The sequence below is a fragment of the Paramormyrops kingsleyae genome, chromosome 10 (assembly GCF_048594095.1).
Source record: "Paramormyrops kingsleyae isolate MSU_618 chromosome 10, PKINGS_0.4, whole genome shotgun sequence".
In the NCBI taxonomy this organism is placed as follows: domain Eukaryota; kingdom Metazoa; phylum Chordata; class Actinopteri; order Osteoglossiformes; family Mormyridae; genus Paramormyrops; species Paramormyrops kingsleyae.
Genome location: NC_132806.1, coordinates 6,938,782 through 6,962,098, shown reverse-complemented (window position 1 = coordinate 6,962,098; position 23,317 = coordinate 6,938,782). Strand labels below are relative to the sequence as shown.

Below are 23,317 nucleotides of genomic sequence, written 5' to 3'. Positions count from 1 at the left end.
ACACAGGCAGACACACACAGACACAGGCACACACACACAGACACTGGCATATGCACATACAGACACAGGCACAGACACAGGCACACACACACAGACACTGGCATATGCACATACAGACACAGGCACAGACACAGGCACACACACACAGACACTGGCACAGGCACAGACACAGGCACACACACACAGACACTGGCATATGCACATACAGACACAGGCACAGACACAGGCAAACACACACAGACACTGGCACAGGCACAGACACAGGCACACACACACAGACACTGGCATATGCACATACAGACACAGGCACAGGCACAGGCACACACACACAGACACTGGCATATGCACATACAGACACAGGCACAGACACAGGCACACACACACAGACACTGGCATATGCACATACAGACACAGGCACAGACACAGGCACAGGCACACACACACACACAGACACTGGCATATGCACATACAGACACAGGCACAGGCACACACACACACACACAGACACTGGCATATGCACATACAGACACAGGCACAGGCACAGGCACACACACACAGACACTGGCATATGCACATACAGACACAGGCACAGACACAGGCACACACACACAGACACTGGCATATGCACATACAGGCACAGGCACAGGCACACACACACAGACACTGGCATATGCACATACAGACACAGGCACAGACACAGCCACACACACACAGACACTGGCATATGCACATACAGACACAGGCACAGACACAGCCACACACACAGACACTGGCATATGCACATACAGACACAGGCACAGGCACAGGCAGACACACAGAGACACATACAGACTCGCACAGACAGACAGACACACGCACACACACAGCGTGGGCGGGACTTGAACCCCAAGCCTGTGAGACTCACTGCCACCCACCATGTCACCCTGACCACAATCAACTGAAAGCACATTTTCTGAATGTTCGCTGAATGGTTAACTAGAAGGGTACCCGTGCGGTACTTGTGCAGAAGTATACAGAGTAAACAGCCTGACAGGAGCTGACAGTGACTTTGAAGTACACATTGTCCCAATACATTTGAACAGTGTAAAGCACTCGACGCCTTCAGTGACGACCAAAATACACACCATAGGAGTGGGCACTCACTCAAGGCTGCTGAGTCTAGGACCAGTTAAGGGTCTGTGAGCAGTTTCTCTGTTTATAACAACTAGTTAGGGCACTACAGGTACATTCTGTCTAAATAACAGCAAGGTAAGGGAGCGTGTATAAATTCTTTGTATATACATGCCAGATAAGGGAGTGTTTGTTAGTTCAATTGGCATGAATATAAGGTAAGGGAGGGTGTATAAATTCTGTATATATACATGCCAGGTAAAGAAGTGTATGTGGTTTATTACAGGAAGGTGCTGTCCGAGTGTGTCTAACCGTTCTTCACCCCCTCCTTGATCATGCGTGTGGCGATGGGTGCCTGTCCCTGCCCTAAGGACAGCGCATGGAAGCGGCGACTCATGCCAGACGCTTCTGCCAGCTGCAGCAGGGCACCCGTGGGGTCTACGCCCGGTGACAACACGAAGATCAGTGGGGTCCTGGTGCTGGAGTCCTCCACCACCTGGGGAGAGAATATCCAGCCCATGTGTCTGGCGCCATGAGGTGTGATGGGAGATGTACTGCTTACAGACCAGTGGGGGTGGCGGAGGACCAGGGCTGGCCTCCACTGACACCTACGGCCTTCATGTCAAGTACGGGCGGCTCCACGAAGCGGGAGCCCAAGTTATTGACGATGAAGCTGGCGACACAGAAGGGGATGCGATCCTGCCGCAGCGAGCGGACGATCAGCATCCTCTGCAGCTCGTTACATCTGTTCTCCCATTCACCTGTAGAGGGCGGCATGGAGAAAATGACAATGACTCACTCGACCATTGACAGTGGTTCTTGCAAGCACTCAGCCTTGCCGACACACACCGGGGAGGGGGGTGCGCTCAGGCTCTGTGCTGGTGTACCACCCGTGCCAGTCCTGCGGGTACTGGTCAAAGGAGTCCACCAGCCCGTGAAAGTTGGCTAGCTTGTCCAGCTCAGTCACATTGTCCCAGCTTGAGTCTGGCAGCCAGCTGCTACATGGGTTATCCATCTGACCCTCTTTGTCCAAAACCTGCGTGGAAAGGCAGACAGTCAGACAGCGATACACTCAGATAGACAAATAGCAAAAGACAAGCACAAAGATGCAAAGATGCAGTACTAGATTCTCCTTGATGCTCCGAGGGCGAGCTCACCAGGCCTCCCCGCAGGAAGAAGCTCAACTCATCCATGTTGAGTTTGTCTCCTGCCTCCAGGATCTTAGCACACATGTGGAAGCTGAAGAGCAGCTTGTGGCACTCAAACAGCCCACGGCAGGTGAACCTGCACGCAAACAGTCCTTAAATACTCCTGGCCTCCATAAAGCAATGGAGGTATGTTGTAGAACTTATATACAGTGTGGGTGTGGTACATGTCAGGAGTGTACATATACCTGTAGACAGAATGGGTGGGGTATATGCCATGTGTGTACATGTACATGTAGATGGTGTAGGTATGGTATATGCCATGTGTGCATGCCATGGGGATGCATGTACCTGTAGACAGTGTAGATGTGTTATGTAATGTGTGTACATGTACCCATAGATAGCCTAGTTGTGGTATATGTAATGTATGTACTTATACCTGTAGACAGCGTAGGTGTGGTAGTCATTAAGGCTGTTGATCCTCTCTTCCAGCTTGTAGCTGTGCTGGCTCTTCTCGATGCTGAGGTTGAACAGGTCGATGTACGCGTCCAGAGAATACTGGTACATGGGCTCAATAAGGCCCATGTCATTTAGCACGAAGAACAAGATAGAGGCACGCCGGGCACAGGGCCGATATGCCTGCATGTCGACACACACATATACACACTTGTATCAGTCTTTGAGGAACTACTACTGCAGATACTGATCTCTAACCCCACACAATGTGCCTTTGATGATGACGTGCCTGCATTTTGGGGACGTCCCGTCAATGTTTTATTTTACAAGAGAGCAAAAACTCCAGATGGATCTCAATCTTAAGCGGGGTCTTGCCTCTTTCTCCAACCACCCAATAGCATTTCTTGTTGCCCCCTCCCACACACACCTCTCTGGCCATGTCGATCTTGATCTCTGTCTGTTCACTGGTCTCCAGCTGCTCAGACACCTCACTGGCTGTCACTTTGGAGGTCTGTAGAGTGTTCACCAACTGAACATCATCCAGAAGAGAACCAGTGGCCTCGTTTAGCAGCCTGGGCACCCACGGCATGTGCACACACACACACACACACACACACAAAGAGAAAAATAAACATATAATCAGCATAGAAATTCAGTGTAACTGGCAGTGTAGGTGTAACCATAAGTTACACTCTGAGGAGAGCGTGTGAGATATAAGGGACATAGATGAGACACTGTGTGAGATATAAGGGGCTTAGATGAGACACTGTGTGAGATATAAGGGGCACAGGTGAGACACTGTGTGAGATATAAGGGGCACAGGTGAGACACTGTGTGAGATATAAGGGGCACAGGTGAGACACTGTGTGAGATATAAGGGCCATAGATGAGACACTGTGTGAGATATAAGGGCCATAGATGAGACACTGTGTGAGATATAAGGGGCTTAGATGAGACACTGTGTGAGATATAAGGGGCATAGATGAGACACTGTGTGAGATATAAGGGGCACAGATGAGACACTGTGTGAGATATAAGGGGCATAGATGAGACACTGTGTGAGATATAAGGGGCACAGGTGAGACACAGACAGAGGGCAGACCCAGCACATTACCTGAGGATCTCATCCTCTAGTTCCTGCAGTTTCCTCTTGCCAGAGGCGATGCTGATCACCAGGGAATCCTTTTGCTCCTCCAGTTCAGGACGTTCCTTCCTCACCACGATCCCCAGCAACTGGGCTTCCAGACCCTGACAAGCACACAAGCAAAGCAAAGTCTGGGGTCAGACAGCACCCCTGGCAATTGGGGGTTAGGGCTTTGCTCAATGGCCCAACATTGATTGCTCGCTCTGCCAGCCATGTGATTCAAACCCACAACTTTCTGGTAACATGCACAGACCCCTAATCTACTGACCCCATAGTGCCCCTGCACCATGTGCATGGCACATCAGCCATGCTCCACAGTGAAGCAGGGGGCGGCCTTAAAGGTGAAGTCCCCCAGCGCAGCACATCCATGTGGCTCTGTGTGTCAGCCTGCGACCGTGGCCCGCATTTAGCTAACGGCGCTGGAACAGCTGTGCTTTCTCACTAATGCATGCTCTGAGTCACGCTCTTAATGAAGCAGTGAATCACCACAACTGTGAGCTGTTCAGTGGAGACGTGCTCTGATTAGATTCAGAGCTCTGAGGACTAACGGTCCTGCACAGACAGATATGAGGCCCCAGTCAGAGCCCCCTTCCCAGCCACACTCTAACTTAACAAGCTCGCTATACTGCAGACCTTCCCTAAGCCAGATAGACACACGCAGATATTCTCGCCACATTCTCACACATGTGTCAGACTGCTGAATGCTGCATCACTGACCTGCTCCTTCACAGCAAAGTTGACGATGGTGGTCTTGGTAGAGATTTCGGGCGTGTAGTGGGGGTTGGACAGCTTGGTGGTGATGTAGAAGCGGAAGTCAGGGTTGTAATCCACCTCCTTGTCACTCAGTCTCAGCAGAAAACGGTCACCTACAGAAGAGACACTTGAAGGGTCAGAGGTCAGACGCTGTGGGGGGGGTTTGACTCTGCTGTATGTGAATGTATGTGGGGGGGTGGGGTGGGGGGTTCCTGACAGACCGACACGGGTGATGGCTCTGTTGAGGATGGGGGCCAGTGAGGGGTCCAGCTCCTCCCGCACGTTCTGCAGCAGCACTGGTGTGCCAAACTGGACCGCGATTTCAAGCGTGCGCAGGAAGTCGGGAGTCTGCGGGTCGATGACCTTCAGGCCCTGGAGTCAGGGTTGGGACACCACACACACTATCAAACAAACACATCAATTCACCCTGATGGCGACCATGTGCTGGCCTGTATGTATGCACTCGGCATGTCTGTCTTGCAGGTTCCTTCTGCTCTCTCCAGGTTCCTCCTGTGGTTCATAACGGCCTGCAGTGTGTGTGTTTATGTGTGTGCATGAGCCCTGTGATGGCTTGGTATCCTCTCCAGTGTGTCTCCTGTTCAGGTTTGTGGTGGATAAGCCATTGGAAGATGGATGAAGGGATGGATGGATGGATGGATGGATGAATGGACAGATGTAAGAAAAATTGCAAAGCGTCAGAATGGGGCCAGCAGATAAACTGTGTATTAGGGGATAAGCAGAGAGCAAAAAGGAAAATACTGTGATCACACTTTCCTAAGCGAAAGCACAAATGATAAATTCCCTTTTCTTTCTAATTTCAGGGTTAATAGCATCTGTAGGTAACATTCCCATTCAACCGCTGGCCAGCCTCTGCAGTCTCAGAAAGATGATAAGGGCCTGGAGGAGAAACAGATCAGGGAGAAGAGGCCATCCCACAGAAAGGCAGGTCAGAAAAACGCAGTGCGGCGGGAGAGCGGGAAATCGGCCGAAGCTCTGCCCTGATCTTCTCTGTGCGATTTAGAGACGAGTTAAAGCGCATGATTCGTTTTGGTTTCGCTTGGCCAGCCGCCTGAGAACGTGGCTCACCGTCTCCTGCAGAAGGACAGCTACACCGTGATCCAGGCCAGGGGATTTCATTTCATAAGGCATCTCTTAAACGTACTGTGTAAGGCCTTTGTGGAGGAAATTGAATAAGTGAGCTGTGGCCCTGCTTTTGGTGTGGAGAGAGAGTGGGGAGATGGAGAGAGCAGAGGAGGAGGAGAGCTGGGACAGGGAGGGATAGGAAAAAAGCACCCCCCCCCCCCCCCCCCGCCGCCATCGCCTCACTCTTTTTGTCTCCATGTTCTTGATCCACTTCAAAGCCTGTCCTTGTGGATCCACCAGGAGGGGCCATCTTAGAAGAGAGAATGAGGCGCCGTTTAAACCAGGTCTTGTAATGACTGCTAATTCTATTACGTTCTATTATGCGGCGTGTGAGTCGATGCCTGTAAAATAAACACACGTTGGGTGAACGATCCGTAAAAAGGCTTCTGACTGGGAAAATGTAATATCTACACAGTGTAACACAATACCGCCCAGCCCCCCAGCTGGAAAGAAAAACGTTTGGGGACAAGCGGTGGGTTTGTGTTCCCCCCATGATATATTTCATAGGCCAGTGGTGGCGAGCTGAACACCACGGTCGGGATGCGGCTGTGCCCCTGCGGCTGCCATACACATGCTGATCTCTTTTACAGTCAGCCACGCAGGTCGGGGGGAGCTGGGGGCTGGGGTGGGACTCCATCCTGGGATGGCAGGAGACGCTCGGGAGTGCGGTGACCCGGCGACCCAGCGGCCTGTGAGCTGGCACAGTCCGCAGCTTGGCCTCTCCTTCCTGTTTTGGCTGTTTATTAATCAGGCTGAGTTCAGACTCCATGCTGCATGCAAGGCCTTTAATCAAGTGCAGCGCCCAGAAAGTTTTGTCTTTTTGTTTTAAAATGCAAATATTCTCCCATGCGAAGCTGTGAAAGGCTATTTGTCTGATGAACCCAGTAGCCTTTGTTCCACTTGGAAAGCTCATACGAGAGACCTTTACTAACACATTATAAATCAGCGAGCTTAGATTTGTGTATGTCGGAGGGGTACGGGGAGGTCTGACCGGTTCCCACGGGTGACGATGACTCCGTTCTCCATGGAGAAGGCGTCAGACGGCAGCCCCTGCATGTTCCAGTCGCGCACGGAGGTGGCTTTGGCCAGGAATGCGGAGAAGCTGAAGGTGGGTGAGCACGGCACCTCCAGTTGCTGCATCTGCGGGCGGCCGGGGGGGGGGTGCAACTGTTAGGGGGGGGGTCTGCCTGAACCCCGCACGGACGAAGAGCGGAAGGGAAGCCAAAGGGAATCAGGATACCTGCTTCATCCAGATGTTGGTGACCATTTCGTCCCGGTAGCTGGACAGGAACGGACCCATGTAGGACAGAAAGGCTGCAGCCAAGAGGCAGTCTCCCACCAGGTAGCCCATGTCCATTTCCAGGCCCTATGCATGTCAGAGGGGAGGCTCATGAGGTGATGGAGGTCCCTGTGTGTCCCACGGCATGCCTGCTGTGTCAGACTGGAGCCCCCCCTGGTGGCGGCTCAGTGCTACCTTGATGGTGTCCTCCCAGCGCTCCCTCTCCGCAGCCAGTCCAGACACCAGCCTGCCGGCCCTGTCCAGCTTCAGCTCCATGTCCTCAGATTTCTGCCGCAGCTTCATCTTCTGGGCCAGCTTCTCACTGTACTGCTGCTTCAGCTGTTCCAGCTTCTCTCCCACCTAACGGACACACGATGCACCCCCGTGCGCTATCAACACATTCAAAAAACTGAGTGTGTCTCACTTATTGCTCAGAAATCAGAGAGGAAGACCAGTATTTTCAGCAGCAATCTTCACACGATCCATCTGAATGGAGCTTCACTGTGCTGCTCAGTGCAGCGCGTGCAGAACGTTGATCTGCATCATATCGCTATTCTTATTGACACAGATTCACCACAGAGTACCTATAAGATCACTCAATAGCCCAAAGCAGCTTCAGCTGTCATTTTAGGAAGGTGAACTTGAATCCTTGACAGATGTACAAACTGCTCTAAAATCACTGGGGTTAAAACCACCACTGAAGCCATTTTAAATCATGCATGGTCTCCACTACGTTGTATGATCATGGTGTTTGATGTTGCTGGGCTTAAAGGCCGAATAATATACACCTTGGTTTCCACTGTACACCACCTGTCAGTAAACAAAATTAATATAATGTTTTGCTCTGTTTATTTTTGCTAATCTTTTAATCCTTACATGCAATTTATTTATAGACAGATTATGTTTACATTTTTTTTAATTCCATTTTAAATGCCTCATTATGTGTGTGGTGAAGAACATCTACAGAGCCAACACGACTAGATTACTGAGCATAAGGCAGTGTGCAGGTCAGGGTCTCATGGCACCCGGTCAGGGTCTCATGGCACCCGGTCAGGGTCTCATGGCACCTAGTCAGGGCCGCATGGCACCCGGTCAGGGTCTCATGGCACCCGGTCAGGGCCGCATGGCACCCGGTCAGTGTCTCATGGCACCTAGTCAGGGTCTCATGGCACCTGGTCAGGGTCTCATGGCACCCGGTCAGCGCCGTATGGCACCCGGTCAGGGTCTCATGGCACCCGGTCAGGGTCTCATGGCACCCGGTCAGCGCCGCATGGCACCCGGTCAGCGCCGAATGGCACCCGGTCAGCGCCGCATGGCACCCGGTCAGGGTCTCATGGCACCCGGTCAGCGCCGCATGGCACCCGGTCAGGGTCTCATGGCACCCGGTCAGCGCCGCATGGCACCCGGTCAGGGTCTCATGGCACCCGGTCAGCGCCGCATGGCACCCGGTCAGGGCCGCATGGCACCCGGTCAGAGTCTCATGGCACCCGGTCAGGGTCTCATGGCACCCGGTCAGCGCCGCATGGCACCCGGTCAGGGTCTCATGGCACTCGGTCAGGGTCTCATGGCACCCGGTCAGGGCCGCATGGCACCTGGTCAGGGTCTCATGGCACCTAGTCAGCGCCGCATGGCACCCGGTCAGGGCCTTGTTGCATACCAAAGCACCTGCACACACACACACACACACACACACACGTGCAGATTCACCTCTCGCAGTTTGTCCTGAGCTTCAGCCAGTGCCGCTTGCTTCTCTGCTAACTGGGACCTGGCCACTTCCAGCTTGGTCCTCTTTGGCTGCACCACGCGGTAGAGCCGCCCATACATCTGGGAGGACAGCATATAGATATCACAGACACAGACACAGACACAGACACAGACACAGACACACATTTGTATTCATATCTTTCTGGGGACTCTCCTTTCATTTCTATGGGCAAAAGCCTAATTCCAACAATGACGACCTTAACTCCTACCCAGCCCTAACCTTAACCATATGTAACCAAACAAAATACAAGTCTTTTGGCATATTTAGCTGTTTACCATCCATGCATTTTCTGTACCCACATATCCTGTTCATTGTCACAGGGTCCAGAGCCTCGGAGGCTATGGGCGCAAGGCAGGGAACAACCCAAGATGGGGCACCATCCCATTGCAGGACACTCACACACCATTCACACGTACTGTATTGGTAACTCCAATTAACATCAGCATGTTTTTCGACTGTGGAGGAAACCCCACGATGACACTGGGAGAATGTGGGAAGCTGGCCCAGAAGATGAAGCTGCAGCACACAGACTCAAACCCTGGTCCCAGAGGCGTTATAAATCCCAGATTTTTATAAAATTGAGTTTCCCCTTGTGGAGACTGACAAAATGTCTTCGCAATTTCAAAATAACAAGTATTTATCACACTGTGGGGACATTACATAAACATATCCTAAGAATGTGATGCATGTGTGTGTAAAGCAGTGGGAAGTGGAGCTTGGCGTCCTGACCTCCATGGCGCGAACCCACATGCAGAGTGACTTGGCGGCCAGAGAGACACGGCCGATGATCTCGGGCTGGAAGTCGGCCTGGGTGCAGTACTGACCGATCTTCTTCAGAACCTGCTCTGAGATGTTGTCCTTGTCAAAGTGGACTAGCTGCTTGATAAAGTTTGACTCTCCTGGGAACATGGAGACGTGGAATCACCCCTCTGGTCACAGCTGGAATCACCCCCCCCGGTCACAGCTGGAATCACCTCCCTAGTCATAGCTGGAATCACCCCCCCAGTCACAGCTGGAATCACCTCCCTAGTCATAGCTGGAATCACCCCCCCAGTCACAGCTGGAATCACCCCCCCAGTCACAGCTGGAATCACCTCCCTAGTCACAGCTGGAATCACCCCCCCCCAGTCACAGCTGGAATCACCTCCCTAGTCACAGCTGGAATCACCCCCCCCAGTCACAGCTGGAATCACCCCCTAGTCAGCCTCCATCCTGCTCTCCCTCTTCTTTCCTCCACACCTCTGTATCTCGCTGGCCCGCCTCCATCGTTGTTTCCCTCCTTGCCTACCCGCAGCTCTTCCTCCCTGGCTCTCTTACCCAGCTGTCTCTTGGCCTCTGCCCAGGTGGGCTCGCTGCCCCTCAGGATCATGACAGCCTGCATGACTTTCTCCACCAGCACTGGTGGGCGGCCGTAAGACTTGATCTCCGTCATGTCTTTCTTATTCAGAGACTCCAGGGCCTGCAGGGGACAGGCAGTGGGTAGCAGGGAGTGAGGCAGGGGCGAGTGGAGTGTGAGAGTGGCTGTGCTGTGAATGCAGGGCACTGGGTGGGACCCGCACCTTCATGGCCTCCTCCAGCGCGGGCAGAGCCTCATCCAGGTCTCTCTGTGCATTTTCTGCCATGGCTTTACACTTGACCTCTTCTGCGCTGATTTTCTCACTGTGGGTGCTCACCTCCTACACACAGACATAAACACGCAAATGTGTGTGTATACACGCATGAACAAACAGGCTCATATACACATATTCACACAGAAAAAGCACAAGTTATTCTTTTACTCTACATTTAATTAATGTGAATGAACATGGTATTGATGTGATGTAAAATGGCCTCACTCCTGTGTTGATTACTTTTTCCTTACTTGCCAAAAATAATAGGACAAAGGAGAAAATCTAAGAGGAAAGGACTACTGATTCGAAAAATGGAAACTTCTTCTTCAATCGGGTATCATTTCTAAGCTAATGTTTACCAGTTTCCATGGAACTTAGGTAATACTACCAATAATAAGCCATTATTTTATGGTCTGGCCCTGCAAACCCCTAGAACAAAGAGCAACAGAGAGCAGAGGAGATGTGGGGCATCAGTAACTATGCCTAGAGCGAGTCATGCTAGCAGTGCCACTGTTCATTTCCCAGTCGCTGACCCAGTATTAGGCGCCGCAGAGTCACCAGGCGGTTTTTTTGTAAAGTTTGCATGTTTTCCCTGCATTACGTCAGCTTCCCCCAGATACTCCGGTTCCCTCCCACAGCCCAAAGACAAGCAGGAAGGCTAACTGACATCTCGAAATTGCCCCTAGTGTTTGAGTGTGTCCTGTGCTGCCTGGGACAGGTTCCACCGTCACCCTGACCAGGATAAGCTTTTGGAAGATGGCTGGATTGATGATCTAGTACAGGGATGTCAGACTCCAGTCCTGGGGGGCCAGTGCCCTGCACATTTTTGGGTTCCCCCTCATTTAACACACCTGATTCAACTCCTTGTGCTAATTACCACAAAGCTCTTGAGCTGAATCATTTGTGGTAGAACAAGGAGAAAACTAAGCTACACAGGGCTCCAGCCCCCCAGGACTGGAGTTTGACATCCCTGGTCTAGTACAAGAACTTTATCTTAGATGGAATACACAGGGACACACTGCATAGGATGCCAATCATCAGCAGAGCACGCACACACACATCACTCACTATGGGTAACATAGTGATGCCAGTTCATCCAGCTGCATGTCTTTGGGCTGCGAGAGGAGACCAGCAGAGAACATGCAAAACCTCAAGGGCAGCGGCACTACCCAGCGAGCCACCATGCTAGAAGCTGGTTATCATATAATCCAACATTATTTCAAATACTCATCCTGATTATCATGAGCCATATTAATAATATATAGATAAAAATCTTTCTTTATACAGCTAACAAATTTATCCCATATAGACAGCAGTAACATAACCTACTTTGCAGATTGAGTTGGCCACGTGTTTCAGTTTTTGCGTTTAAATAAAATAGATTAAATTGATCTGAAAAGCAATACCCAGGGATTTCAATCAATGGGACTCCAGGGGGAGACTTCCTGTATTAGCCATTAAGGCTTTTCTCCAAACCAAGGATAATGTGATGCAGTGAAGTGCAGTGATGAGCTGGAAGCGCTGCCTCGCTCTGCCGTCTGCCTATTTTTTACTCATCGGAGCCTTCGCTACATCACATTTCAGCTATGCTTCTTCCTTTCTCATATGATAACAGCTAATGACAACGAAGAAAAGCAGTGCAAGCAGATTTAAAAGGCCAGGCAGCTGCTCATTTCCATGACCCCAGATTTCTGCTTGTATTTTTAAAGGCACTCAGAGGTAAAGTGTCTCGGTGTGAAGTGCAAGGCTGATTGGTGCAGCTCCAGCCCAGCCAGGTCGCCCGGACCTTCTGCTGCTCGTCGGTCTCCCGTTTCTGCTGCACGATGACCACCAGGTACTCCTCACACTGCTTCTGGAACTCGGCCACCTTGGCCTTGGCCTCCTCCAGCTCCACGGACATGGCCTCCACATTGCTGCGCGTGTCATCGATCTTGAAGAGGCCGTTGCGCAGTTTGGTCGCTTGCTCGCCCAGCTCAGCACGCTTCTCCACCAGAAGCCTGGACAGCAGGAATTAAGTCACGTGGGGTACATGCACAAAGACAGACAAGGTCACAGAGAGCAGAATGACAGTCCCAAAGAAAAATGGGGTCACAGACAAGCAGAAAGTGAAACCTAGAGACAAGAAAACTGACGGAAAAACAGACCCAGTCACAGACATACAGAATGACAGACAGGGCTACTGGTACAAACAGGGGTGTGAGGCATTATGACAGACAGGGCAACAGACAGGTTTACAGACAGACAGAAAGACATGAAGGTCACAGAAAAAGACATAGAGGGACAGAGAAAGACAGACAAAGTCATAAAAAAGACAGACAGGGATACAAAAACTCATGATGGTCACAGAGAAAGACAGACAGGGATACAAAAACTCATGATGGTCACAGAGAAAGACAGACAGGGATACAAAAAGACAGACAAGGTCACAGAAAAAGATGGGGACAGAATACTCTGACAGACAGAATTGTCAAAATGGAACAAATGACCTGCATCTGAAAGCATAAAAACTGCTTTTCAAGTCCATTCTCAGGCTGCATGAGACATATGAATCAGACCACCTCCTGAGGTGAACAGCCTCAGAATTTAAAATATCCGTGTTCTCTGCCCTTTCTTCTGTTCAAGCCGGCTACTGTAAAGCAGCTGAAAGAGCCAGAGTGACAGACACAGAGGGAGGGAGTGAGAGCTGCTGACTGAGATAGGCAGGCCAACAGACAGCAGGAGAAGGGGGTGCAAAAGGGCACCAACAGAGAGGCGCATATCAAGCGGAGGCAGATGCTGGGCTCCATTTGATTCAGCAGAAGTGGCGAGCTGACAGAGGACAGGCAGTGAGGCCCAGGGAGATGGTTACTTCTTGAATCCAGACACCAGCTCCAAATAGTTGGTGGGGGTGACATAGTTGTGTCTCTTCAGCTCCACCTTCATCTTTTGGGAGTAGTGGCTCACAGACTGGTGAATAGTCACAAAGATGCTGGCCACCTTATTCTGAGCCTGAGAAGGGGAGAGGAATTAAGCCTGACAGAGTCAATGGGTTACAGACAGAAAATACAGGGTACAGTGTAAGTCGGCTACAGACAGAGGATACAGGGAACAGTGTGTGTGAGTGGATTACAGACAGAGAATGCAGGCTACAGTGTGTGTGAGTAGATTATAGACAGAGGGTACAGGGTACAGTGGGTCCTAGTGGAGTACAGACAGAGGATACGGGGTACAGGGTACAGGATGTGTTAGTGGGTTATAGACAGAGGGTACAGGGTACAGGGTGTGTTAGTGGGTTACAGACAGAGGGTACAGGGTACAGGGTGTGTTAGTGGGTTACAGACAGAGAATGCAGGCTACAGTGTGTGTGAGTAGATTATAGACAGAGGGTACAGGGTACAGTGGGTCCTAGTGGAGTACAGACAGAGGATACGGGGTACAGGGTACAGGGTACAGGATGTGTTAGTGGGTTACAGACAGAGGGTACAGGGTACAGGGTGTGTTAGTGGGTTACAGACAGAGGGTACAGGGTGTGTTAGTGGGTTACAGACAGAGGGTACAGGGTGTGTTAGTGGGTTACAGGCAGAGGGTACATTGTGATTAAAGGATACAGGGTGTTTAAAGAGTGACTATGGAGGACAGGATCTTACCCCCTCCACACTCCCCAGTTCCAGCCCATCCAGGTACCTCTCCGCCACCTCTAGAAGCGCATCGTGGGGCCATTCGGAGAACCAGTTGATGGTGGTGCAGTTGACCAGAGCGGGGTACTGGCGGATCCGATTTCTGCCCAGCACAGGCAGCACACATCAGCTTCCAGAGGAGAATGTATCACAGACTCTTCTATTTCATTTATAATGAAATAAAGTTTTTTTTATATTTCATATACACTTTTTGTTTACCTGTCATCTAATATATATATATGTATATCATTGAATTCCAATGAAGGCTAATCAGAACCTTTGAAATCTAAATTTCAAAAATGATCATTCAGTACATTATCATACACTATTACCATTTTTTAAATTTAGGTTTTAAAGATTCTGATTTTAGCTTTAGAAAATGTTTGTGCGATATAAAGTCAATATAATTTAATATACAGTAAAATCTGAAGCGTCTTCTCCCTGCAATACAGGTAGACTACAGAAATGTGAACAGACATATATGTATAATGTAGAACAGTAGTACCACACAATGCACTGCTTCCTATTTCACGTCCTTCCATTCTGTAACTGCATATAACATATCAGGAGGGGAGACAGTTTTCACGTTTTCCTGCCTGTGCTCCTTAGTTGAAAAGCTAAGCTATTGTGAGCAAGTGTGCAGCTGTGTGTGGGACAAGTGTCAAGTGCTACTGTGATGCTATTGTTGGGCTACTGTGGGGCTAAGGAAATGCTAATGTGGGGTCAACATTTGCTTTGGTGGGGCTGTTGTACTGGGGCTGCACAGGACATACCTGAAGAGGTCACCTACGGGACTCATGCACAGTATGATGTGTAGGTTGTCCCTAACTCTCTCCAACAAGTAGCTGAATATGGCGTCAGAATGTTCTGGGATGTTGGCTACGTTGGACAAAGCCATCTGGACCTGAGGGGTGATAGTAAATACATCCAGTTTGCAGTTTGGTTTACCCTGGAAAACCTGGATCACTGGAATGAAAGTTAGGATATACAGTTGTGGCCCATTTACTGAATTTGAGACAGCACCTTCACTTTAGTAATATCCAGCCACATTCGAGCAAAGAGACTGTGGCTCTAACCTCATCAAGTTCATCCGGCTTGTAGAGGTTGGGCACTTCCCCAGAATTCAGCATGTTGTTGATGTCCTCCAGGAAAGACTCGTCCAAAATTTGGGTGTCGTTGAACAAAAACACTGTGGGCTTGTTGTCAACACCAGCTTGCCGGTACAACTTCTTAATGTCTGCATCATAGAAATTATAAGCTTTATTATAACCATTATTAAACTTCTACAGAGTTCAAAGGTACAGTAGTACCTCAGAACTCGAATTTAATCCGTTCAGAACTCCGGATCGAATCCTAAAAAGTTTGAGTTGTGATCGAATTTTCCCCATAAGAAATAATGGAAAACCAATTAATTGGTTCCTGGCCCCAAAAAATTACACCTAAATATGTTTTTTTTTTTTAGCATTTAAACACAAAATGAACCGGATAAAACAAGAAGAGCATATACTGTACTAACACATCTAGGCACATTTATCAAAACGGTAATTTTTAAAGTAAGAAAATAAATGTATCCAAACAATATGTTAATAAAAAACAATGTGTCGTGCCCCGATCATCCGCTCCTTCCGTGTGCCACGCCCCCTCGTTAACCCCGTGTAGAATCCCCGTGTGATCAGCTGTTTCTGGTTGTTGTCATTAGTCCTCTGTATTTCGTCCGCATTTCAGTTCGTTTCCCCAGTCCGGTCATTGTATTGTCCGTCTGCGTTTTGCCTGCCTTACCTGTAATTAAACCCCGTATTCCCCGATACCCTGACGTCTGAGCCTTTGTCTCCGTTCCGTCCCCACTCAGCACGACAGTATTATTATAATTAAATGTATTAATGGTTTATTATTAATATTAAAATAATTAATAAGAAATCTTTATTTTTAAATTTATTTTATTATATAATAATAATTACTGTTACCGTCTATCATTGTCTAAATGTATTTTTACTGTCTAAATATATGTATTCAGTTAGTGTAAACATGCACGGTGCTATCACAGCGAATGCCAGGTTGAGACTGAAGCATTACCCTTTGTTTCCGCTGACAGACTTGCCGCGTGACTCATTTCCCTGTGCCTACAGATTGTCTTAGGTCGGCGTTCACGGTTTGACTTCTGAGATTCAGATTGAGCTCTAGGTAATTTTTTTTTTCAAACTGGTTGGTTCGACTTTTAAGAAATTTGAGTTCTAATGAGTTCGAGAATTGAGGTACCACTGTATTTTAATTGGTAGCACAAAAAATAAAAATATGATAGTGGGATGTCACTTTAATGCTTATCTCTACACCATCAGTCTTATAACCATAATGTCATTAATGGCGAAACAAAATGACATGAAAGGTGCACAATTGTATATGTAGAGTACTATAATATTGTCACTGTCCGATGTAAGCCGAGTGTGTCCCCTTTTTGACAATTATGACTTTTGACTATACATGGAATACAACAATTATTCTCTGTGTTCTGATAGCATTGACATCTAATTGACCAACAGAAAAAGTAATCTATTTAACTAGTATTTATGTTTGTGCTAGTTAATGTGTATTCATGATGGTCATTTGTATTGATCACTAATTTTAACTACTTAACATTGATTGGTAGATATACTATCAGTCAAAAGTTGTTGCATATCAGAAGTTTTTACTACTTTTTAATTTATTTCATAAACTGCGTATTTTTTATTCTTGTCAAGCACTGGAAAGTTGAGTGAACAACTATAAATGAAAATATGGTATAAGTCAGATAAAATTATTATTTTATAACATAGAAAGAGTATGTAACAGTGCCAGTAGACATCCTATTAACTGGTTGTGTGGTGATGACATAGTCATATTATTGGCTGTCCTTTAACTTTAAATGCCCTACGTAACTGTTTCATCCCATGAAACAGAGCAGTATTTAATGTCACTTGTAGGAAGAATGCCTTGAATTTTCTCTGCTGTTATAACAGCTAGAGGAGGTTAGCTTGATGAATCAAAGGTATGACATTTTCATGTTAATAAAGATACTGAAGTGGTGAATATACTGTCAGTTTATTTGTTAACAAAGAATATTGAGTGTATTTTTAGTTAAGTGAGTAACATTCAAAAATAAAAATTTCAGTGTGCAGAAACCTTTTGACTAGTAGTGTAGCTAGCTAGCTAACGTCATTGTTAATTGTGAATATAAAGCAAGATTAATTTGTACAGTATCTTGTAGACACTGACATATTTGTCTCACCGACAAAGATCCACATAGGTCCATTTAAATCATTAGACCATTCACTCATCACCATGGAAAGATAGGTTTCTATGTGTGGTGCTAAAGATGTCTCATTATTTTAGCTTTATTTTTCAAAGCAGTTTCTGAGAAAATGCATTTTTTTCATGCTTCTGAATTAGAATTTTGGAGATACATAAAACTACTAGATGACACTTTCCCTCTCTGGCCTCCTGTTAGTTGCCTCTTTCTCTCTCTGTACTCTTGCCAGGTGACTCTTTCCCTCTCTGGCCTCCTGTTAGTCGCGTCTTTCTCTCTCTGAACTCTTGCCAGGTGACTCTTTCCCTCTCTGGCCTCCTGTTAGTTGCCTCTTTCTTTCTCTGAACTCTTGCCAGGTGACTCTTTCCCTCTCTGGCCTCCTGTTAGTTGCCTCTTTCTCTCTCGGTACTCTTGCCAGGTGACTCTTTCTCTCTCTGAACTCTTGCCAGGTGACTCTTTCCCTCTCTGACCTCCTGTTAGTTGCCTCTTTCTCTGTCTAAACTCTTGCCAGGTGACTTTTGCCCTTTCTGACCTCATGCTAGTTGCCTCTTTCTCTATCTGAACTCTTGCCAGGTGACTCTTTCTCTCTCTGAACTCTTGCCAGGTGACTCTTTCCCTCTCTGGCCTCCTGTTAGTTGCCTCTTTCTCTCTCGGTACTCTTGCCAGGTGACTCTTTCTCTCTCTGAACTCTTGCCAGGTGACTCTTGCCCTCTCTGACTTCCTGTTAGTTGCCTCTTTCTCTATCTGAACTCTTGCCAGGTGACTTTTGCCCTTTCTGACCTCATGCTAGTTGCCTCTTTCTCTCTCGGATCAAGATGCTAGATAACTGTTATTCCCTATTACTACTGGACAGGTGACATTTACCATCTCTGAACTCTTGTTTGCGATACTGTTTGGTGACTTCCACCTCGAAGACTTGATAGCCACAGATGAAGGATGCAAGGCGGGAAAGGCTCTGGCGGCCCGATCCTCCGATGCCTACCAGCAGCATGTTTCCCCGAGGTTGGCTGATCACCCGCACCACATGGGTTACTGTGAGAATCAAAGATGAGAAGATGCATTGTATTTCTTTTTGTTGAACATGTCACTGACATAGCAGGGAGTCATTTTGACTAACTGATTTACATTTTTTAAATCTGATTTTCTATTAACTAAGAAATACTGATCCTGAATTGGTTAAACTACAATTTCACTTGATTCATGGTTAATACACCACTCAAATTCATATGTATGAGTAGAGTATTCAACACACAGCAGACTTGAAGTGTCATTTAAATTTATTTGCAATGTCCTCCTGTCAGGCTTAGAGACAATTCTTATGAAAATGAGAACAAACGAAAGTAGATTTTTAAATGCTATCAACAAGTCTGTGTACAGCGAACAGATTCCCAATGGGAGAGAACACAAAAAACTCAATATGCTTCAGCCATAGTGGTGGTTTCAGAGGCTAAGACATTAAAAATTGACAGCACTGACAAACTGTTTAGTCTGTGTTGCAAAACATCTGCCAAAGAAATGAATTCAAAAAAAGATGTAAGCCCACAGACTTCAGCTATAAACTGTCGTGACAGATATGGAGATCCTATCAGTGCAACAAGTGTGACACAACAACAGTCTATAATGAGTGTAATAAAGAAATCCAGTCAATGCAAGCCATCAACCTGAAGGCAAGGTAGAGTTTCTGGATTCTGTTAAAGCTCCTGACTTCAAAACAGACACGAACATCTGTTGACTAAAGCAGCTTGCTGTCAATGCAACAAAAACAGCTGTAGGGAAAGAAATCCTTACTTCAAGAGCTAGAGAAAAAAAGCAGGGAAGCAAATTAACAGGTCTGCTCAAAGAAGAAACAGTCAAAACAATGTCTACAGGAATAGAAAATGACTGGAAGGTTGAGGAGTCCTGTGCTCCATCATGATGTGCACTGTAGGGAAGCAGGACATGTGTTCAGGCAGGCTGGAGAGGCACTTCAGAGGAAAAAAGCCAGCAGGAGGATCACCAGGGAGACTACACAGGCATGGATAAGGACTGATAAACAGCACGGGGTTATAGATGAGGACCGACAGAGCAAGGGGGAGGGCTGATAAGCAGAGCACAGCGGTGTAGGAAATCTGTTCAAGAAAATGTCACCTAGCCAAGCTCATCAAAGAACAAATTCAGTTGTATACATTTGCTAGAGCAGCCCACACGCTGTTGGACATGCTTCCAGTCATGAGCAAACTAACGTGATGAATCACAGAGATGACACTGACTTTTCACAGGCAGATTATTTTAAATACTGTGGGAAAATGCTTTAAGGAGCCAAGTGACACTTTGACAGCTAAATTTCTAGGCAACTCTTGAACTTTAATAGAGACCTATTATTGACCGTGAGCTGTCAGTAATAAGAAAAGCATGGCACTGAATGGAAAATTAATCACGGGAGACCGAAAATCAAATAAAAGGCAAGACCCCGGGGGTTGGCCATGATCAATGGATCAGATGCGCCAAGAGACTAAATGCCATTTTGTTCAAAATGACTGCTTCAATTCCCAGTCCACACTGAACTGTAAGCCATCCAGCGCCTCAGCAGACTGACACTGACCGTGCTTGATGGCATCATGGAACAAGACCAGGTTCATAGGCACCACGCCAGAGCTCAGGTTGTAATCCTCCAGCTGCAACTCCATGAAGTTTTTCAGGGCCTTGATGTCTGTTATGTCTTCATACACTCTGGGATTGTTCAGGAAGTCCCCTGAGACACAGAAGGCAGTGAAGTGCATCTGAACACTGATGCAGGCATTGCTCTATCAATCTGTCCATATCCCATCACCCATCAGTCTGTCAGACCCCATGCATCATTCATCCATCCTATTGCACAGCATACCAAAGATGGGAGACTGCTTGCTTGGGCAAATGCTGTGGTACGTTACGTCGAAGTAGGAACCCAGTTTTTCACCCAGAAGGACCACAAATGCCTCCATGTCTCCTTGATCAACCAGCCGGTCGGAGAACACTCTGCAGAGACATACCAGCTCGGTCTGCCCTCAATAAAAACTTCATCAAACAGTTTCAAAGCCAGTTACAGCCTCTGATCAACCAGTCTTCCAGGTTTATGGGGTTGAACATGGCAGTCAGTACCTGAAGCACTCGTGGATCCAGAGTCGGGTGATGCCTTGCTTGGTGTCATGATAATCTCTATGAGCTCTCAGTAAGCCCTGGAATACCTGTTACAACATAAGTCAACTGTGATGAATCTGAATTTCACAAAAAGAATAAAAATTATATTCATTTCTCCTTTTGTTAATGCATGGGTGCCTCCCTTCTCCTGTGCTTTTATTGTTCCTTCATCTGTGAGTGTGGGAATTGGGAACATGCTTTCTCTGTGTTGTAGCTGAAGTCACACAAGCAAATAAATCTCACAAATACAGGACAGATAAAGGCCAACAAAAATTTGCCGCCTCTCCTTTGGAAAATACTGTTACATTTCACTGAGACACCATCGTGAGACCAGCAGATCCTGTAGTGTCCCCCCCCCCCCACCTTGGAGATATCTCGGAGGTTGAACAGATAGTGCATCTTGGCAGGAGTGGGCAGGAACCGGCCCACAACAGCGCGGTACAGCTCCAGGGTAGCCTGCGTCAGCACTGCCCCGATGGGCTTCACCTCCTCCTGGAACTCCTGAAGCTTCTGGTTTATCATTGTGCCAAAGATGTGCTTGATCTGAGATTCCTGGGGAACAGAAATGAGATGCTGGAGTCTAATGCCATTGACTCCCTGCGTTCATTATGGTGGCATTTTTCATTACCTTTGGCTGTGTAGTGTTTAACTAAACATCCCTTTATACGGACACATCCATATGATGAGCTCCCAGGAAATCTCACTAAGGCATCATATCAGTGCATATCATCATCATTCATATACTAAATTTGTGAACGTCCTACAATTTATCGCAAGCATTTCAATCATTTCACTGTAATTCGTTTCAAGAAAGAGGTTCCATATCATGGTGTTTTATCGAATTATCTTAAACTTTAAGGTGTAGCCAACAAAAACAATAATTATTTGTTTTGACTTATTCATGAATAAGCCTTTAGGAGCTCACTGTCGGAAAAGTCATGTTGATGAGGTTGAAGCGGCTCTGCAGACGACCAGAGATGTGAGTCCTCCCTCCACCAGGAGGCCCCATGGCCGCCAAAAGGAACATATCCTGAAAAAACAAGGAAATACATAAGCGTTACACCCATACTGCCTTACATTATGATACATATTACACTTATGGCTTCCTCCCTGTACCACATTCCCATCACCCTTCTCTCTTTACCTTGATACACTTAGGCGTCTGCTTTTGCCGGTCATACCAGAAGCCATAGTCGATCCAGAGGCGGAGTAGCTCCAAAGGTGGCTGGGACCCGAATTCGTCCTGGGCCGGCATATTGAGGTCGTCCAGAAAGGCCAGCATGCGCTTCCCTCTCAGAGGCACATAGACCCCCTTAGTGCGCTTCTCAACTCGGCCCTCTGTGATGGCCTGCACGTTGCTGGATGTAGTCTGGTGGCACAGAGACCAGAGTTCAAGACACGAGCTCAGTCTTCAAGCTGTCCCTAGATTATGGGCCCCGCAGCAAAGCCTCCAGGGAACCCAGTGCAGGTTCGTCACAAGCAGCACCCCGCGTGGTCACACAGAACACCCCCACCAATCACGCACAAGCTCCCTGCCTATCCCAAATACACCCGTCATGCATCAGCACCCTGACTCATAGGCCAGGCGACCCAGGATGGGCGATTTGCCAGTCGGTCATGCTCACCTGGGAGGACATGTTAATGGTGAGCACTGCCCACTCAGCAGGCTCCAGGGCCTGTAGCACGCTCTGGGCCACAGAAGTCTTGCCCGTGCCCACTGGCCCCGTCAGCAGCACTGGGTACTGCCCACATACCAGTGCTTGCACCAGGAAGTGGTACCGCACTGAATCCACTGTGGGCACCTTTATCTTGTAAAAGGGGATACTGGGGCAGAGAGGGACATGCCGGGATTCAGAAGAAGACAGGGATGCACAGAGTAACAATGATCAACAACATTTCTGCCTGATAGTGAGCAATGCAGCAGATAAGTAGGACTGGTCAAAGCCCAAGAGTCTGTCGCTGCAGATGAGTGCATCCGCCCGCCCTCCTACCCCCCCGCCGGCTGGCAGGCACTTACTTGGAAGCGTAGCACCAGCCTTTGGGCAGCCTGTCCTCAAACAAGGCCCAGCTTTTGTTCTTGGTGTCTACATAGTACTCATAGACGGTGTCCTGGTGGAGACGTTTGAAATGACAAAACAAAGAGCTTATTGATGAATACCAACAAAGTATAAAGAGTACCTTAATTAAAAGTGCATGTGTGTTTTTGTGTAGTGGACTTGACCAAAAATCCACATCCCAGAGGGGCAACAGCTGTTGTTCCTTTGAGGAAGTATTTAATTTAAATGGCTGTAGCAAAACAGCCAGCTGTATAAACAGAAATAATACAAGGAAGTCACCTTATTGGGGAAGGTGCCTTCCATCTCACGTAGGAAGTTGTCGATTTTCTTTCGGCCGTCCTCGTTGACTGAAGCACACACTGACCAGATGAGACTGAAGGTGAACCACAGCTCCACCATGCGGCTATAGCTGACCGAGTCAGAAGGATTCACCTGGGTGGGTAAACAGGGTTCACAGTGAGTGAGGACTCTTGAGATAGAGAGAAAGAGGGAGAGAGAGACTGACTAGATGAGTAGTGCTGACCCCGTTTTCAAGAGTGGCCAGGGTGTGGTACAGCCTGCAGAGGGAGCTCACGCCATTCAGCTCTGTGATGGCCACTAGCTCTTTGCAGTGGGTCCTCTTGAACTCCATGGTCTTCTCTAAGTATTTGTCGAAGAGGGGCTGTAGGTGGTCAACCTCCACCTGGGAAGAGTATGAGAGAGTATAAGAGAGAGTATTAATCATATGAGAATGTGAGCCTGAGAAAGTGCATGAAAGTATTAG

The 23,317-nt window shown here is 47.9% G+C and overlaps 1 protein-coding gene across 1 annotated transcript in view; it reads right to left on the bottom strand.

Moving 5' to 3' along the window:
• Positions 1–23,317, bottom strand: part of dnah2 (dynein, axonemal, heavy chain 2) — a 95,305-nt gene that overhangs the window by 10,734 nt on the left and 61,254 nt on the right. The window contains exons 46-78 of the mRNA XM_072717204.1: positions 23,078–23,236; positions 22,834–22,986; positions 22,515–22,606; positions 22,123–22,321; positions 21,642–21,866; positions 21,423–21,527; positions 20,861–21,049; positions 20,459–20,544; positions 20,205–20,335; positions 19,923–20,072; positions 18,206–18,373; positions 15,138–15,298; positions 14,835–14,965; positions 14,032–14,164; positions 13,254–13,393; positions 12,192–12,402; positions 10,355–10,471; positions 10,113–10,254; positions 9,525–9,694; positions 8,738–8,854; positions 7,226–7,390; positions 6,992–7,117; positions 6,743–6,891; positions 5,935–6,001; positions 4,830–4,980; positions 4,573–4,721; positions 3,826–3,959; positions 3,139–3,283; positions 2,695–2,894; positions 2,268–2,394; positions 1,960–2,146; positions 1,723–1,871; positions 1,423–1,606 (exon numbers count right to left, since the gene is read on the bottom strand). Of these exons, the coding sequence (XP_072573305.1) occupies positions 1,423–1,606; positions 1,723–1,871; positions 1,960–2,146; positions 2,268–2,394; positions 2,695–2,894; positions 3,139–3,283; positions 3,826–3,959; positions 4,573–4,721; positions 4,830–4,980; positions 5,935–6,001; positions 6,743–6,891; positions 6,992–7,117; positions 7,226–7,390; positions 8,738–8,854; positions 9,525–9,694; positions 10,113–10,254; positions 10,355–10,471; positions 12,192–12,402; positions 13,254–13,393; positions 14,032–14,164; positions 14,835–14,965; positions 15,138–15,298; positions 18,206–18,373; positions 19,923–20,072; positions 20,205–20,335; positions 20,459–20,544; positions 20,861–21,049; positions 21,423–21,527; positions 21,642–21,866; positions 22,123–22,321; positions 22,515–22,606; positions 22,834–22,986; positions 23,078–23,236 (4,912 nt within the window). The remainder of the gene's footprint in view (positions 1–1,422; positions 1,607–1,722; positions 1,872–1,959; positions 2,147–2,267; positions 2,395–2,694; positions 2,895–3,138; positions 3,284–3,825; positions 3,960–4,572; positions 4,722–4,829; positions 4,981–5,934; positions 6,002–6,742; positions 6,892–6,991; positions 7,118–7,225; positions 7,391–8,737; positions 8,855–9,524; positions 9,695–10,112; positions 10,255–10,354; positions 10,472–12,191; positions 12,403–13,253; positions 13,394–14,031; positions 14,165–14,834; positions 14,966–15,137; positions 15,299–18,205; positions 18,374–19,922; positions 20,073–20,204; positions 20,336–20,458; positions 20,545–20,860; positions 21,050–21,422; positions 21,528–21,641; positions 21,867–22,122; positions 22,322–22,514; positions 22,607–22,833; positions 22,987–23,077; positions 23,237–23,317) is intronic.